This window comes from Stegostoma tigrinum, chromosome 9 (assembly GCF_030684315.1).
Source record: "Stegostoma tigrinum isolate sSteTig4 chromosome 9, sSteTig4.hap1, whole genome shotgun sequence".
Classification (NCBI taxonomy): domain Eukaryota; kingdom Metazoa; phylum Chordata; class Chondrichthyes; order Orectolobiformes; family Stegostomatidae; genus Stegostoma; species Stegostoma tigrinum.
In genome coordinates, this window is record NC_081362.1 from 37,463,637 (window position 1) to 37,481,210 (window position 17,574).

Below are 17,574 nucleotides of genomic sequence, written 5' to 3' on the forward strand. Positions count from 1 at the left end.
AAGGGGAGGTCATTCCTGACAAATTGGTTAGAATTCTTTGCAGAGGTAACAAGCAGGATAGACAAAGGAGAGCTAATAGATGTTATCTACTTAGACTTCTAGGAGGCCTCAACAGGGTGCCACACAAGAGGCTGCTTAGGGTGTTAGAGGCAAGGTACTAGCATGGATAGAAGATTGGCTTCCCTGGCAGAAAGAAGACAGTGGGGATAATAGGGTATTTCACAGGATGGCAGCCAGTGACTAGTGGAGTTCTGCAAGGGTCTGTGTAGGGACAACTTTTCACTTTATATGTTAAAAATCTAGATGAAGGAACTGAGGGATAAGTTTGTAGTTGATACAAAGATAGGTGGAGGGACAGGAGGTATTGAGGTGCTGGGAAGGCTGCAGAAGGATTTTAAAAGTTAGGACAGTGGGAAAAAATGTGGTAGATAAATACAATGTGAGAAAGTTTAAGGTTGTGCACGTTGGTAAAAAGAATGAAGGCATAAACTATTTTCTAAATGGGGAGACAATTCAGAAATGTGAAGTGCAAAGGGACTTGGGAGTCCTAGCCCAGGATTCTCTTGAGGCTAACTTGTAGGTTGAGTCGGTAGTTAAGAAGGCAAATGCAATGTTGAAATTCATTTCAAGAGGATTAGAATTTAAAAACAAGAATGTACTTCTGAAGCTCCAAGACTCTGTCAGATGACACTTAGAGGACTGGGAGCAATTTTGGGGCCCATGCCTCAGGATGGATGTACTGGACCTGGAACAGGTCCAGAGGAGGTTCACGAGAATGATCCCAGGAATGAAAGGTTTAACATGAGAAGAAAGTTTGAGGACCCTGGGTCTATAATTGATGGAGTTTAGAAGGATACTGGAGGTTGAACTGAAATTTACAGTCATTGAAAGGCCTGTATAGAGTGGATGCTGAGAAGATGTTTCCACTAGCAGGACAGACTAGGACCTGAGGGCATAGCCTTAGAGGAAAGGGAAGACCCTTCAGGGCAGAGATGAGGAGAAAATTCTTTAGCCAGGGAGTGGTGAATCTATGGAATTCACTGCCGCAGAAGGCTGTGCAGGCCAGGCCATTGAGTCTATTTAAGACAGAGATAGATGGGTTCTTGATTGGCAAGGGGATCAAAAGGTTATGGGGTGAAAGTGAGAAAACGTGGTTGAGAAACTTATCAACCACGATTGAATGGCGAAGCAGACTTGATGGGACGAATGGCTTAATTTCTGCTCCTAAGTCCAACAGTGTTACAGTCTTATAAAGTAAGAATTGAAAACAAATTACAGATGGCAATATTATGGCAAATGGCAAAGTTCAATGGTAAAGATTTCAAGGTGCATCTTAAAAGGAGAGGGAGGGTCGATTAGGGAAAGAATGCCAGAGCTTGGGGAATTTGACAGGACAACCAACAGTGCTGGAGTAATTAAAACCATAGATTTCTTAGAGGCTAGAATTTGACGAGTGTAGCTGTATATGGTCAGGAATGAGAGATCACGTCCGGAATAAGACTCAGTCCAATCTGTAAGTTCTTTTAAACAGGATAAATTGAAGCCCAGTATCAGAAGCCCAGCACAAGAGTGTGACATCATAGGAAAGCCTTAACTTAATCGATTGGTGCTAACTACTGACTTGACTATTACAGGTTACTCTCAGATTGAATGTAAATTGGAAAAATATTTACAGGTTACAAGCTAAAAGACCAGTAGGTAATTTTAAAAAGTCACTAAGTAATAAGACAGATACCAGGCCAGGTATTGCACTGTATTTGCATGCTATGGGAGATGCTGGACCCCATTGCAGTTCATAGTTACCACATCCACATCAAGTGTTGGTTGCTTTAGGAACTCTGGCACAGAGTTGATGAACTGAAGTCGAGCATCGAACACCACAACACATCAGGGAGGGGCCAAGTTACTTGGACACCACGTGTCAGGAGGCAGTCACATCTCTTAGACTATCTGCCTCAAGTTCGGTCAGTGGTCAGGGACAGGACAATGTGTGACTCTGAGTGTGGTAGATAGAAGGATCCAAAAAGTAGTGCTGAAGGAGCTTCAGCTTGAACAGGTTTGAGATTCTTGCTCCCTGTGTGGATGAGAGAGTGATGGACTCCAAGTAGGATGAACAAACTTATCATAGCACTGAGGTACAGGGAGCCATTCAAGACAGGAGAGAAAACAGAAAAGTAGCTGTCATCAGGGACAGTATAGAGACAGTAACAGACACTGGATCAAAGAGTCCTGAAGGCTATATTGCCTGACTGGTGCCCGGGTTCAGGATATCTCATCTGAGTTACAGAGGAATTGGAATGGGAGGGGAAATGATTCAATTGTCATGGTCACAAAAGTAGCAACACTAAAAGCAGAGAGAGGAAAGAAGCTCTGCTGAGAGAATATGAGCAGCTAAAGTCTTAAATGAAATACATACTAAAAAGGTAATAACCTCTGGATTACTACCCTAGCCACAAGGATACTGGCACAGGTCAACAAGACTAAAGAGGTAAATGCATGGCTCCAAGATTGAATAGGAGAAGTGGGTTTGAGCTCATGGACATTGACACCAGTAATGGGCAAGGAGGGAGCTGTTCCAATAGGACAGGCTCCATCTGAATCATGTTGGGACCAGAATCCTGGTTAATCACATATGACTGTAGTTAGGGGCTTAAACTAAATAATTGGGTAGGGCGGGGGTTCTGTTGCATGGAAAATTATGGAAAAAGCTAAGGCTGGTACTCAGCAGGGCTTATGAAAGTTTCCAGAACAAATAATAGGACTGTATGGAAAGGATCAGGAATCTAACTTAAGACACACCAGATGAAGGGCGGCAGTCAACAAAGAACTAAGTGCTATACATAAATATAGTCAGTATGCAAAACAAGGCCAGTTAGTCTGATCTTGGTCGTAGGTAAGATTCTCCATTATTAAGGATGAGATTGTGGAGTACTTTGAAATACACGGTAAAGTACGGCCGAGTCAGCACAGCTTTGTCAAAGGGAGGTCAAGCCTGACTAATCTGTTAGAACTCTGAGGTGGTAACAAACAAGTTAGATAAAAAACCACCAGTGGATACAATCTATTTGGATTTCCAGAAGATGCTGGATAATGTGCTACATAGGAGGATGCTAATAAGAGCCCATGGTGTAAGGGGCAAGGTACTAACATAGATACAGGATTGCTTGACTGGCAGAGAAAAGAGAATGGCGATAAAGGGATCTTCTTCAGGATGGCAGCCAGTTCCACAGGGTTAATGTCAGGACCACAACTGTTCGTATTATACATTAACAATCTGGATGAAGGAACAGAGGGCATTTTTGCTAAGTTTGTAGATGGCATGAAGATAGGTAGAGATGCAGGTAGTGTTGAGGAAACAGGGAGGTTGCAAAAGAATTTGGAAAGTGGGCAAACAAGTGGCAGGTGGAAAACAATGTGGGAAAGCAAGAGATTTCCACAGAAATAGAGGCAGACACTATTTTCTAAATGGGGAAGGGTTTCAGGAATCTGAAATGCAAAGGGACTTGGGAGTCTTTGTTCAGGATTCTTAAGTTTAACACACACATTTGGTTGGCAGTTAGGGAGGCAAATGCAATGTTAGCAGTCATTTCAAGAGGTCTCGAACACAGGAGAAGAGACTACTGCTTAGGCTATATAAAGCTCTACTCGGACTGCATTTGAAATATTTAAGTAGTTTTTGGTCCCACAGCCAAGGATGGGTGTGCTGGCATTGCAAGCAGTCCAGAAATGGTTTGCAAGAACGATCTCGGGGGTGAGGGGCTAGTCTTGAGGAGTGGTTGAGGACTCCGGGTTTGTACTTAGTGAAGTTGAGAAGGATAAGTGGGGATCTGTTCAAAACCTACAGAATACTGCATGGCCTAGAAGTGAAGGACCCAGGGGCACACCTCAGAGTGAAGTGACAATCCATTAGAACTGAAATGAGCAGGAATTTCTTTGGAGGGTGGCGAATCAGAGTCACACAGCATGGAAACAGACCATGCCAAACATAACCCCACACTAAACTAGTCCCACCTGCCTGTTCCTGGCTCATTTCCCTGTAAACCTTTCCTAGTCATGTATCAATCACAAATGTGTTTTTAAACATTGTAACTGCACCCACATCCACCACTTTCTCAGGAAGTTCATTCCACATGCAAACCTCTGTATTAAAAAAAAATCTACCTCATGTCTTTTCAAATTTCTCTCATCTGAAAACGTACTCCCTAGTATTGAAATCTCCCATTCTAAGGGGAAGACAACTACCAATCAACTCTATCCATGCCTCTCATTATTTTACAAACTTCTATCTCAACCTCCTATGCTCCAGTGAGGAAAGTGCCAGCCTATCCACCCATCCTTTATAATTCAAACCTTCCGTACCCGACAACATCCTGCTAAATCTCTTCTGAGCCCTCTCCAGCTTGATAAATCCTCCTGATAGCTGGGCAACCATAACTGGACAAAGTATTCCAGAACAGATCTCACCAAAGTCCTGTATAGCATCAACATGACTTCCCAACTCCTATGCTCAACAGATTGGGCAATGAAGACAAGTGTGCTAAACGCCTTTTTAACTGCCTTTTAACCACTATATGATGCAAACTTCAAAGAATTATGCACCCTTAGGTGCAACACTAGTCTACAACACTACCCAAGGCCCTGCCATTAATTGTATAAGCCCACGTTTGTTGATTGTACCAAATGCAAAACCTCACATTTATCCAGATTGATCTCCATCTGCTATTTTTCTGCCCATTGATCAAATGGGTCAATGTCCTCTTTTAACCTTAGTGGACAGTGAAGGTGGTTTACTATGACACTAATTTTGGTGTCGTCCACAAACTTATTAACCATGCCTTCTATATTCTCATCTAAATGATTTATATAAAATGACAAAAAGATGACCCAGAACCGATCTCTGTGGAACACTGCTGGTCACAGGCCTCCCACCTAAGAAGTGGCCATTCGCCATTACTCTGTATCCTGCTGTTAAGCCAGCTATGTATCCAACTGGCAAGCTCACTCCAAATCCCATGAGACCTAACTTTACTAATTAGTTCACCATGCAGAACCTTGCGAAAGGTTTTTCTAAAATCCAATTAAAATGTCTACTGCACTGCCATCAATCTTTTTGATAACTTCCTCAAAGAACTCAATCAAGTTTGACAGACACCATTTTCCTTGCACAATACCATGCTGAATATCCCTAAAGAATTCTTTCCTCTCTGTGTCCATAAATCTTTTATAATCACCTCCAACATCTTACCCACAACCAAAGTCAGACTCACAGGTCTACAGTTCCCAGGTTTCTTCTTGCAACCTTTCTTAAACAAAGGTACAACATTAGCCACCATCCAGTCATCAGGCACTTCACCCATAGTTATAGATGATGCAAATATTTTTGCAAGGAGTCTTGTAATTTCCTCCCTTACTTCCCACAACATTTTGGGATACATTAGCTCAGGTCCTAGAGATTTATATTCTCTAATATTCTTTATATTCTCTAAGACCTCCCGAACTTCCTCTTGTGTAATGTGAGCTGTTTTCAAAACACCAGCGTTTACTTCTCTGCATTCTTCATATTCTGTTTCTTTCTCTACAGTAAGAACTGACGTGAAATATTCATTTAGTGTCTCTTCCATCTCCTGGGGTTCAACACAAAGATGACCTCCTCGTTCTTTCAGGGGACCTACCCTCTCTCTAGTTACTCTCTTGTTCTTAAGCGTATTCGTAGTATCTCTTTGGATTATCCTTAACCTTATTAGCCAATGATATGCTGTATACCCTCTTTGCTTTCCTGATTGCTTTTCTTAAGAATGCCCCGACACACTTGATGTTAAGAGATGCAATTGAAACAAACTGTCTATATCTAAAATAAAATTTATTTATTCTTGACTAGAACCTAAATATCATTATTCACCCAATGTTGCTTAATCTTACCAGCCTTACCCTTCGCTCTAACAGGAACATAATGCCTCTGAACTCACATCACAATCCATGGAATTGATTGCCAGAGAAGGCTGTGGAGACCAAATCACTGACTGTATTCAAGACAGAGACAGATAGTTTCTTGATTGTTAAGGGGATCAAGGGTTACTGGAAAGCAGAAAAATGGGATTGAGAAATATATCAGCCATGATTGAATGGTGGACTATACTCAATGGGCCAAATGACCTATTTCTACTTTTGTATCTTATGGTTTTAGAGGGTTTCAGGGCTGGAGGAGAAGAGCTGGACAAGGGAAAGTTCATGGCAGGGCAGGGGGCCTTTAAAGTAAGGATCAAAAATGTTAAATTGAGGTGTTGCATGTGCAGGAACTTACGTAGATCAGTGAGCACAAGTGTAATGAATGCATAGGACATAGCGCAAGCAGAAATTTGGATGCCCCCAAGTTTGTACAGAGTAGATATAGATGCCATCCAGGTGTCCTGCGCAGTTGTGAAGTTCATAAAGGCATGGATGAGGTTTTCAGCAGCGGATAGTCTGAGGCAATGGTCAGGTTAGAAATTTGCAGTCTCAGCAACAGCATAGATGTGTGTTCACAAGCTCAATTCAGGGTCAACTGGCAGGGAGAGTTATGGAGTCCATAGATTGCTCCTTACAACTGATTTTGTTCGCAAAGACAATGGATTTGGAAACTCAAAGCTCAGCTTAGAAAATGAACTCTAGCCATCCAGTAATGGATGTCGGATTACCAGTTTGATCATTTTTTACAATGTTAAACCTTTTTTTACAAGGAAGGGCAGCATACAGATGAGAAATATGAGGTGAGCAAGAATGATCCTTGGGGAATACCTGAAATAACCACGTGTAGAGAGGAAGAAAAGTCATTGCAGGTGATTTCTAGCTACAATTAGTTGGTTCCGAAAGGAACCAGGTGAGTATATGCATACCAATTTTTATGACAATGAAAACATGACATAGGAAGATGTTATGATCATCTGCATCAAAGGTTGCAGGCAGATCAGGAAGGATGGGGAGGTATAATTCTAGATGGTTCTGACAAAGATGAATGTCTTTTGACAGTTTGATATGACTTATTTTGGTACTATTTAGAACCCAAATTTCAAAGATTCAAACATGCAGTACCAGAAAAGATGAGCATGGATTTGGAAGGCAGTGCGTTCTAGACTTGAAAGGAAATGGTGGTTGGAGATGGGACAGTGGGAAAGATGGAGTCAAAGGTTGGTTCTTTGAATGGTCCTTCACAGTCAGAAACAGGAATTTATAATGGGAAACAGAAGAAATGCCTGAACAGCTAAATATATACTTTGGTTCTTTGTAATAATGGCAGATATGAAACAGAATAATAGCACGTGGGGAGGGAGAAATATTCACACAAACTAACAATTGTAGTGAAATGATAGGCAAAGGCCTTAAACACAAGAGTCCTGAAAATAAACATTCAAGCATCATACCTCATCCTGTGTTAAGAAAGTTTCATTTTGTAGGGGATCCAGGTACACTTCAAACAGACAATTCAGATCCTACAAAGAGATACAACTTTAAATCATACAAAAATACTGAAAACTTCATTCATCTTAAAAAAAAGCAACTACTTTTGTATTACATTCAAGAATTCTACCATTATTGAGCACTTCACTTCATCAATCCTCTTAAACATCTGAACAATTTCATCCATCATTTGTTATTAAACATGAAAATTCACAGTTCCTTTCTAATACATCTGCAGTTGAGTATTTCCTCAAATGATCATTCTAGAAGATATAGAAATGGTTTAAGAGAATTCCATAAAACATACCCACGATAAGCAATTAATTGCAACTCAAAACACAATGTAAACTGGCATGTGCAATTTGGGCATTGAAACCTTAAAATTTTCAAAGGCACTATTATCTGAAATAAAATGTTTGACACTACCGAGAAGTGGTTTTGATTGAGACTTGAGTTCAGTACAGGGGACAAAAGTCCATGTCCTCTAAACGTGATGATCGTACTATCAGATGTGATTATACGGTATTAATCCTGTTAGTTCCTCCATGGGCATGGGTCTCCACACACAAGTATCCCTAATTGACGATCTTTCTCAAAGACAACATTGGATCATCAATGTAGGATATGGTACAAGGATGATATTGATAGAGCTGTGGCACTCATTTAAAGTCTGAAGCAAGGCATATTATGAGGATACGCTAGAGGAGGTTTTACTTTGCGTTTGCCTGTGCTAGCTACGGATGCCCTGAAATAGTTCCTTTCTTCAAAGCAGTCTTAACCAAGTTGAACACTAAAAAAAAGGAAAATAAGTGACTAAAGGAAATGACCAAAACAACCGCTCAAATTTCTTAAGCAAAATAAGAGTATGAGAGTAAGCTTGCAGGAAACAAAATCTGACAGTAGCAGTTCCTATATGAGATGAAAAATTAGTGAAGACAAATTATGGTCCTTCACAGTCAGAAACAGGGAATTTATAATGGGAAACAAAAGAAATGCCTGAACAGCTAAATATATACTTTGTTTGTTTGTTCACAAAGGGGGACTTAAATAACATAGCAGATGTTAAGAAACACAGTTTAGGGAGAAAAGAACTGAAGGAAATCAGTATCAGTAGGGACTTGTATCAGAGATAATGGGAACTGCAGATGCTGGAGATTCCAAGATAATAAAATGTGAGGCTGGATGAACACAGCAGGCCAAGCAGCATCTCAGGAGCACAAAAGCTGACGTTTCGGGCCTAGACCCTTCATCAGAGGCCCGAAACATCAGCTTTTGTGCTCCTGAGATGCTGCTTGGCCTGCTGTGTTCATCCAGCCTCACATTTTATTATCAGTAGGGACTTGTGTTGGGGGAAATTGATGGGATTGAAAGCAGATAAATCCCTGGGGCCTAATTATCTACATCTTAAGGTACTTAGGAAGTGGTCCTAGAAATAGTAAATGGCTATCTACCAAGATGCTTTAGAATCTGGAACAGTTCCTACAGATTGGAGGGTAGCTAATGAAACCTCTCTATTTAAAAAGAAAGGGAGAGAGAGAAAAAAAGGTAATTATAGACCACTTGGCCTGATATTGGCAGTGGGGAAGAATGCCAGAATCTGTCAGGAAAGATTTAATAGCTGTGCACTGGAAAACAGTAGAAGAGTCAGCATGGATTTACATAAGAGAAATTATGCTCAAGATATCTACTGGAATTCAAGAATGTAACTCGCAGTGTTGTTGAGGAACCAGTGAATGTGTTTTATTTGGATTTTCAGAAGGTTTTCAACAGTCTCATGCAAGAGATTAGCATGATAAATTAAAGCATGTGGGATTAGGGTAGTGCATTGAAATGGATAGAAAGCTAGTTCATAGTCAAGAAACAAAGAGTCAGAGTAAACGGATCATTTTCCACATAGCAGGCAGTGACTCATGGGGTACCACTGGGATCAATCCTAGGACCCCAGCTATTCTCAAAGCATATTGTCTCAGATGAGGGAACAAAATATAATATCTCCAAATTTGTAGATAATACAATGCAGAGGTGCGTCTATGTGAAAATGCATGGTAAATGCAGTATAATGTGAATACCTCACATTTTACACACTTTGGGAGCAAAAAAATAGGAAGATGGATTATCATTTCAATGGCTACAAATAGAAAGGTGGTGAATGTGCAGAGACCTGGGTGTCCTTGTACCACCAGTCACCGGAAGTAAGCAGGTGCAGCGGGCCATCAATGCAGCAAATAGTTCATTGGCCTTTATAGCGTGACTATTCAACTACAAGGGCAGACATGTTCTGCTGTAAAGATAAAGGGCCTTAGTGAGACCACACCTGGAATGCTGAGAGAAGTTTTGGTATCCTTAAAGAAGAATAGAAAGAGTAGATGCAGGACGGCTGTTCCGATAACTCCAAGATCAGGGGTCACAGCCTAAGAATATGGGGTAAACCATTTAAAACTGAGATGAGGAGAACTTTTTTTACCCAAAGGGTGGTGAGTCCATGGAACATACTATCACTGAAAGCAGTCAAGGCCAAAACACCGTATAATTTCAAGGAGGATTGGATACAGCACTTGAAGCTAAAGAATAAAAAGCTGGGAGGGAAAAACAAAGAAGCTGTGGAGTTGGATGATCAGCTGTGATCATAATGAATGACGGAGCAGGCTCAGAGGGTTAATGGCCTACTCCTGTTCCTATTTTCCATGTTTCTGGGTCAGCTAGAAAATTTAAACATGTCATTGTTAATTAGGAAATAAATTTTATTAAAATTCTTCAGCATCTAGAAATCTTGCAAACAGAAAGATATGACATCTCTTTGGGATTTTATATTTTTCGACTAACATCAAGATACTCTTGCGGATTTCTCTACAGAACTAAGGAAAATTATAAACTGGTATAGTAGGTTCAACCCAGCTCAGATTGCTGGGATAAAAGGCTCCTTTGACTGCTGACTGTCAGGGTCTTATATGGATTTAGCCACTAACTCAAAAGATGTTCTAGCTTGGCACTCTCTCGAGGCATAGTACACTCCCTTGGAAAATGCTGAAAATGCCACACTGATACAGCAATATTGTTCTTCTGAAGTTGGAACCGATTTTACTTTATTGAGCAGAGGAAGCTATACTCCACATCTGAGTGACTTACATAAATACAGCTTGATGTTAACACGTGATGCGTGAAGTTTTATTACAATTAACATGCAGCACTTTACGAGCACAATAAGTGACCATCTTTAAGAACAGTCACAATTGCAATTATTAAAATGTTCATTTGTTTTAAGCACTCCTGCACTAAATTATATCAAAAGAATGGCATGAGCTTTCTCTGTTACTACATTTACACTTTTTTAAAAAATTCATTGATGGGTTGAGGGTGTTACTGGCTAGGCAGCATATATTGTCCATCCCTATTTGCCCAGGCAGCATTTCAGAGTCAGCCACATTGGTGTGGGTCTGGGAGTCACATGTCGGCCATACCAGATAAGGATGGCAATTTCCTTCCCTAAAAGGAAATTTGTGAACCAGATGGGTTTTTCTGACAATCGACAATGGATCCATGGTCATCAGTAGATTCTTAATTACAGATATTTTGTTGAATTCAAATTCCACCATCTGCCATGGCTGGATTCAAACCTGGGTTCCCAGAATGTTATCTGGGTCTCTGGGTTTACAGTCCAGCAATAATACCACTAGGCCATTGACTCCCATTGTCCATTGGAACAATTAGAAACTTCCACATTCACTCAGCTGTGTGTCATAAATGGTCAGTTCCTTGCCGCAAACAAAAAACAGAAGTTGCCAGAAAAGCTCAGTGGGTCTGGCAGCATCTGTGAAGAGAAATCAGAGTTAACATTTCAGGTCTGGTGACTCTTCTTCATAGGAACTCCAGCAACTCCTGTTCTGGTTTCTGATTTACAGTATCTGCAGTTTTTTTGGTTTTTAATTTAGTTCCTAGCCATAGTCTGATAACTGAAGGAAGTGAATATTATACAGACGGAAACAATGAATATTTCAGGATGGAGTACACATTTCTAAAGCAGCTGGTATAGAGATAATCCTTGCACAAGGTGAAACAAAAAGGGTAGATCTACAGCATTTTTTTTGTTTGATGGATAAGAAGTTAGCAGAGCAATGAACGTGCGTAAGTTAAATACATTGGGCTCTTTTCCTTAGAGTCCTCGTTTAAAATCTCAGGCAATGATCTGAAGCTCAGAAACCTGGAGGGCAGAAGGTAGTCATGGTAATGAATCACAGGGGAAGGAAAATCTTGATGTGAAGGACTGAGTGAAAAAACAAATTAGGTACAGATTACTGAATTTTAAGAGAAATGAATATAGATGACTCTGTATATTGAAATATATGGAGTGAAAAATAAAGATTGCTAATTTAAGAATCAGACAGAAAACAAGCAAATGGTAAGAAAAACTGAAAGAATGCCCCAAAAAAATGCAACCAGAGGTGTTCAAAATATAAAACAAAGACGAAAAATATAAAGATTAAAATATTTAAAACAAAGAAAATTACAGTGGAACGAACCATAGAGTTGTAATACAGAGAAGACTATACAGCTGAGCACAGTAACAGAGAATAGCGGATAGCAATGCATTGTTACTAGTTGCAGATCTCATTGTGGGCTGTGGAACTCAAACCAAAAGAATAAACCCAAGCAATTTATAATTATTGTTTAAACTCTGCAATCAGAATTCAGCCTTCTAACTATACCCACATGTTTTGAACAATCCACTGTCTGAGGACTTATGGTATAAGCAGGAGAGATGATAGGCTGCCTGGTTAGTTGATGAGTGATGATTAACTAGTGGAATATAATCACAAGCTGATCAACAGGAAATAGATCTGAAAGCTCTATTCATGAACAAAAACGAAGAAGAATCAGCCTCTTTCATTAAGTTTCAAGTTGAAAGATCACTAACAGAAGAAACTGACAGTTTTCAGGAAAAGTTGATGGAAAAGACTGTCAAAACTTTTTCATGGATAATCTTCTTGTCTGGTTCTACAGAAACTGTCAGAGTTCAGTTTTTTTCAATCTTACTCTCCACGCTTTAGACATCATCAGTGGTAGTTACTCAAGAGAAATAAATTGGATCTTGGATTCTCCTTCTTCATTTCATTGGAGTTTCCACGAGTGATATCAAAACTATGCCATCTGGTTATGATTCAGACAAATGGACTTTTTAAGTGTGGCTGGAAGTTAACAAATGTGCTTTCTTTACTGACTGTCAAATTCCTTTCCAGATGAAAGGACAGATTCCCAGATTAACCCATGTTTGTGCTGTATTTTGGAGCATAGGCATTCAAACAGCAAAATTAGCTGTCCAGTCATATTAGTCATCATGACAACTTCACTGAATATACTTCACTTCTGTTCCGAGGCTTTGCAGTGATGTTTGATTGAGTGGCTGGAGAAGGCTTGTAGATCAGTGTAATTGAACTGAAGTGTGACTCAGTTGGTATGCTTAATTCCCACTCATGGTACTATGTTAAATGAATAGTGTTCTCCTTAAACATCATCTCATACATGATGCCCACAGATTTGACGTATAAAATCCTTCTCTTCTTTACTTTAAATCTCATATCATCCAATGTTGATATTTATAGAATTTAATCATTGGTTCAGGAGCTCAAAACAAGTATAGAAGACATGGATATCTATTTATTTCCAACTTTCATGTCACAGAAATTTTGTGTCATGTAAGCCAAACGATAGTGAATTTTATATCAGGCAGAGGTTCACAAGACTGACAAGTCTCTCTTGGGACTAGGTCATTATTATCCCAATTAATTGCATTATTTTCTCTGCCACTTGTTATTTGATGACCAGCAATTATTTTGTATTGCCTCCTCATGCAGCCTATTTGTGTACTTGTGTTCATTATGATTATCCCAACACCTTTAATGCTGTACTTACTTAAGTAAAATTATCCTGAGACCAGGAATGTGTTGATTGATCAAATATGCCGAATAATCAAGAGGTCCACATAATCAATGTAAAAAAATACACACTAGGTAATAGAAACATTATACACGGGCTACACACATCACTGTTACACTTTATTAAAAGCATTAATCACAAATAATAATGCAACTTTGCTTTAAATTAAACTTAGCAGCCCAGAGCCTTCTCACTTGCATCGCAAGCTGACTACTCAAATCATAGTGGATTGTGATTATTTGAGGAGAAATTGACTTGAAATTGAATCAACTGTTGTTATTTCATGTGGTCATCTGATTGAACAAGTATATTTACATTGAGGTAAATAGATTTTAAAAATATAATAATTGAACAGAATAATACAGTAAACTTCATGGTACTTGTGGTATATAATTTTTGCCAGTTTATGAAGAGTGATGGCTCATAAGATGCCAGTTGAAAGAGTTTGCTGTATTGTTTATGCCTAAAGTAAATGAACGCAGGAAAATCATTTTACAATACAGGTACAGTGTCTCAAATCTTGATATCTGAAAACTGGACTTTTGTCAAGCGGCCATGCAATGATTTTTAATTAATATTAAATGAGTAAAATACTTACTCACCTTTGACTAGGTGCTGCATTGGAGTGGTAGTGTACTGATAAATATTTAGTTTCCCATGTCTTTGTTTTCCTGTGATCCAAGCAACCCATGACGACACCCAACACAGTTCTGAAATCCAACATGGATGCAGCCTGATGGTGCTGGTTTTGAGACATTGTACCTGTACATTTTTTCCTGTATGCAACTGATAGATTCTATTTAAATGGGGGGGACAATCTAGTCGCACATTATGGGTTGAAAATATGAAGCTGGATTTTACAGTCTTCTGTGGGCAGTGGGATTGGCAAGCCTTGGGATGGGGTGGGGGTGTACAAGATTGGGCATGCCTACCTTTCCTGGTGCTGACTCACCTAAGACCATAAGACATAAGAGTGGAAGTAAGGCCATTCAGCCCATCGAGTCCACTCTGCCATTTAATCATGGCTGATGGGCATTTCAACTTCACTTACCCACACTCTCCCCAAAGCCCTTAATTCCTTGCATGATCAAGAATTTATCAATCTCTGCCTTGAAGACATTTAACGTCCCGGCCTCCACTGCTCTCCGTTGCAATGAATTCTACAGGCCCACCACTCTCTGGCTGAAGAAATGTCTCATTTCCATTCTAAATTGACCCCCTCTAATTCTAAGGCTGTGCCCATGGGTCCTAATCTTCCCACCTAACAAAAACAAATTCCCAGCGTCCATCCTTTCTAAGCCATGCATTATCATGTAAGTTTCTATTAGATCTCCCCTCAACCTTCTAAACTCTAATGAATACAATCCCAGGATCCTTAGCCATTCATCGTATGTTAGGCCTACCATTCCAGGGATCATCCGCGAGAATCTCCGCTGGACACACTCCAGTGCCACTATGTCCTTCCTGAGATGTGGGGCCCAAAATTGGACAGTGTTCTAAATGGGGCCTAACTAGAGCTTTATAAAGTCTCAGAAGCACATCACCGCTTTTATATTCCAACCCTCTTGAGATAAATGACAACATTACATTCACTTTCTTAATCACGGACTCAACCTGCGAGTTAACCTTCAGAGAATCCTGGACTAACACTCCCAGATCCCTTTGTACTTTGGCTTTATGAATCTTCTCAGTTTAGAAAATAGTCCATGCCTGTATTCTTTTTGCCAAAGTGCAAGACCTCACATTTGCTCACGTTGAATTTCATCAGCCATTTCCTGGACCACTCTCCTGAAATGTATAAATTTTTCTACAGCCTCCCCACCTCCTCAGTACTACCTGCCTGTCCACTTCGTATCATCGGCAAACTTCACCAGAATGCCCCCAGTTCCTTCATCCAGATCATTAATATATAAAGTGAACAGCTGTGGCCCCAGCACTGAACCCTGTGGTACAACACTTGTCACTGGTTGCTATTCCAAGAAACACCCTTTTGACCCAACTCTCTGCCTTCTGTCAGACAGCCAATCCTCAATCCAAGCCAGTAGATTTTATAGAACATTACAGCACAGTACAGGCCCTTCGGCCCTCGATGTTGTGCCGATCTGTCATACCGATCTCAAGCTCATCTAACCTTAACTATTCCATGTACGTCCATATGCTTATCCAATGACGACTTAAATGTACCTAAAGTTGGTGAATCTACTACCGTTGCAGGCAAAACGTTCCATTCCCTTACTACTCTCTGAATAAAGAAACTACCTCTGACATCTGTCCAATATCTTTCACCCCTCAATTTAAAGCTATGCCCCCTCGTGCTCGCCGTCACCATCCTAGGAAAAAGGCTCTCCCTATCCACCCTATCTAACCCTCTGATTATTTTATATATTTCAATTAAGTCACCTCTCAACCTTCTTCTCTCTAATGAAAACAGCCTCACGTCCCTCAGCCTTTCCTCGTAAGACCTTCCCTCCATACCAGGCAACATCATAGTAAATCTCCTCTGCACCCTTTCCAAAGCTTCCACATCCTTCTTATAATGCGGTGACCAGAACTGTACACAATACTCCAAGTGCGGCTGCACCAGAGTTTTGTACAGCTTCACCGTAACCTCTTGGTTCCGGAACTCGATCCCTCTATTAATAAAAGCTAAAACACTGTATGCTGCCTTAACAGCCCTGTCAACCTGGGTGGCAACTTTCAAGGATCTGTGTACATGGACACCGAGATCTCTCTGCTCATCTACACTGCTAAGAATCTTACCATTAGCCCTGTACTTTGCCTTCCAGTTACTCCTACCAAAGTGCATCACCTCACACTTGTCTGCATTAAACTCCATTTGCCACCTCTCAGCCCAGCTCTGCAGCTTATCTATGTCTCTCTGCAACCTACAGCATCCTTCGTCACTATCCACTACTCCACCAACCTTAGTGTCGTCTGCAAATTTACTAACCCATCCTTCTACGCCCTCATCCAGGTCATTTATAAAAATGACAAACAGCAGTGGACCCAACACCGACCCTTGCGGTACACCACTAGTAACTGGTCTCCAGGATGAACATTTCCCATCAACTACCACCCTCTGTCTTCTTTCAGCAAGCTAATTTCCGATCCAAACTGCTATATCTCCCACAATTCCATTCCTCCGCATTTTGTACAATAGCCTACTGTGGGGAACCTTATCGAACGCCTTGCTGAAATCCATATACACCACATCAACTGGTTTACTCTCATCTACCTGTTTGGTCACCTTCTCAAAGAACTCAATAAGGTTTGTGAGGCACGACCTTCCCTTCACAAAACCGTGCTGACTATCACCTTGAACACCATTGGCCCTCACCTTACTCAGCAGCCTTCCATGAGGCACCTCAAAGGCCTTTTGGAAGTCTAGATAGATAATATCCACTAGGTTTCCCATCACTAGCCTTCCAGCATCAATTTGGAACGGCCCAATGTCTACTTTTGCCTCTCATTTGTTTCTTATGTACTGGAAGAAACTTTTACTGTCATTTCTAAAATTACTGGCTAGCATGCCTTCATATTTGATCCTCTCCTTCCGTATTTCTCTCTCTCTTATCCTCTGTTTGTTTTTGTAGCCTTCCCAATCTTCTGATTTCCCAGTGCTCTTGGCCACTTTCTCGGCTGTCTCTTTTTCTTTGATACATTTCCTGACTTTCTTTGTCAGTCATGGGTGTCTAATCCCCCCCCCCACCGATAATCTCTCTCTTCTTTCGATGAACCTCTGTACTGTGTCCTCAATTACACCCAAAAACTTCTGCCATTGTTGCTCTACTGTCTTCTCTGCTAAGCTCTGCTTCCAGTTGATTTTTGTCAGTTCCTCTCTCATGTCTCTGTAATTACCTTTATTTAACTGTAACACCATTACATCCGATTTTGCCTTCTCTCTTTCAAACTGCAGACTGAACTCTACCATATTATGATCGCTGCCTCCTAAGTGTTCCCTTACTTTAAGATCTTTTATAAAGTCAGGCTCATTACATAGCACTAAGTCCAGAATAGCTTCTCCCTTGTGGGCTCCATCACAAGCTGTTCCAAAACATTCCATGAGTTCCCTTTCTTTGGATCCACCGGCAACATTTTTCACTCAGTCCACCTGCATATTGAAGTCCCCCATGATCACTGTGACCTTGCCTTTCTGACATGCCCTATTTCCCGGTGCATCTTGCGCCCCTGGTCCTGACCACTGTTAGG

At 40.6% G+C, this 17,574-nt stretch overlaps 1 protein-coding gene across 11 annotated transcripts in view; it reads right to left on the reverse strand.

The window, feature by feature from the left end:
• tiam2a (TIAM Rac1 associated GEF 2a) overlaps positions 1-17,574 on the reverse strand; it is a 350,324-nt gene that overhangs the window by 39,177 nt on the left and 293,573 nt on the right. For all 11 annotated transcript variants that reach the window (XM_059648488.1, XM_048536148.1, XM_048536158.2 and 8 more), the window contains one exon: positions 7,398-7,466. In XM_059648488.1, the coding sequence (XP_059504471.1) occupies positions 7,398-7,466 (69 nt within the window). The remainder of the gene's footprint in view (positions 1-7,397; positions 7,467-17,574) is intronic.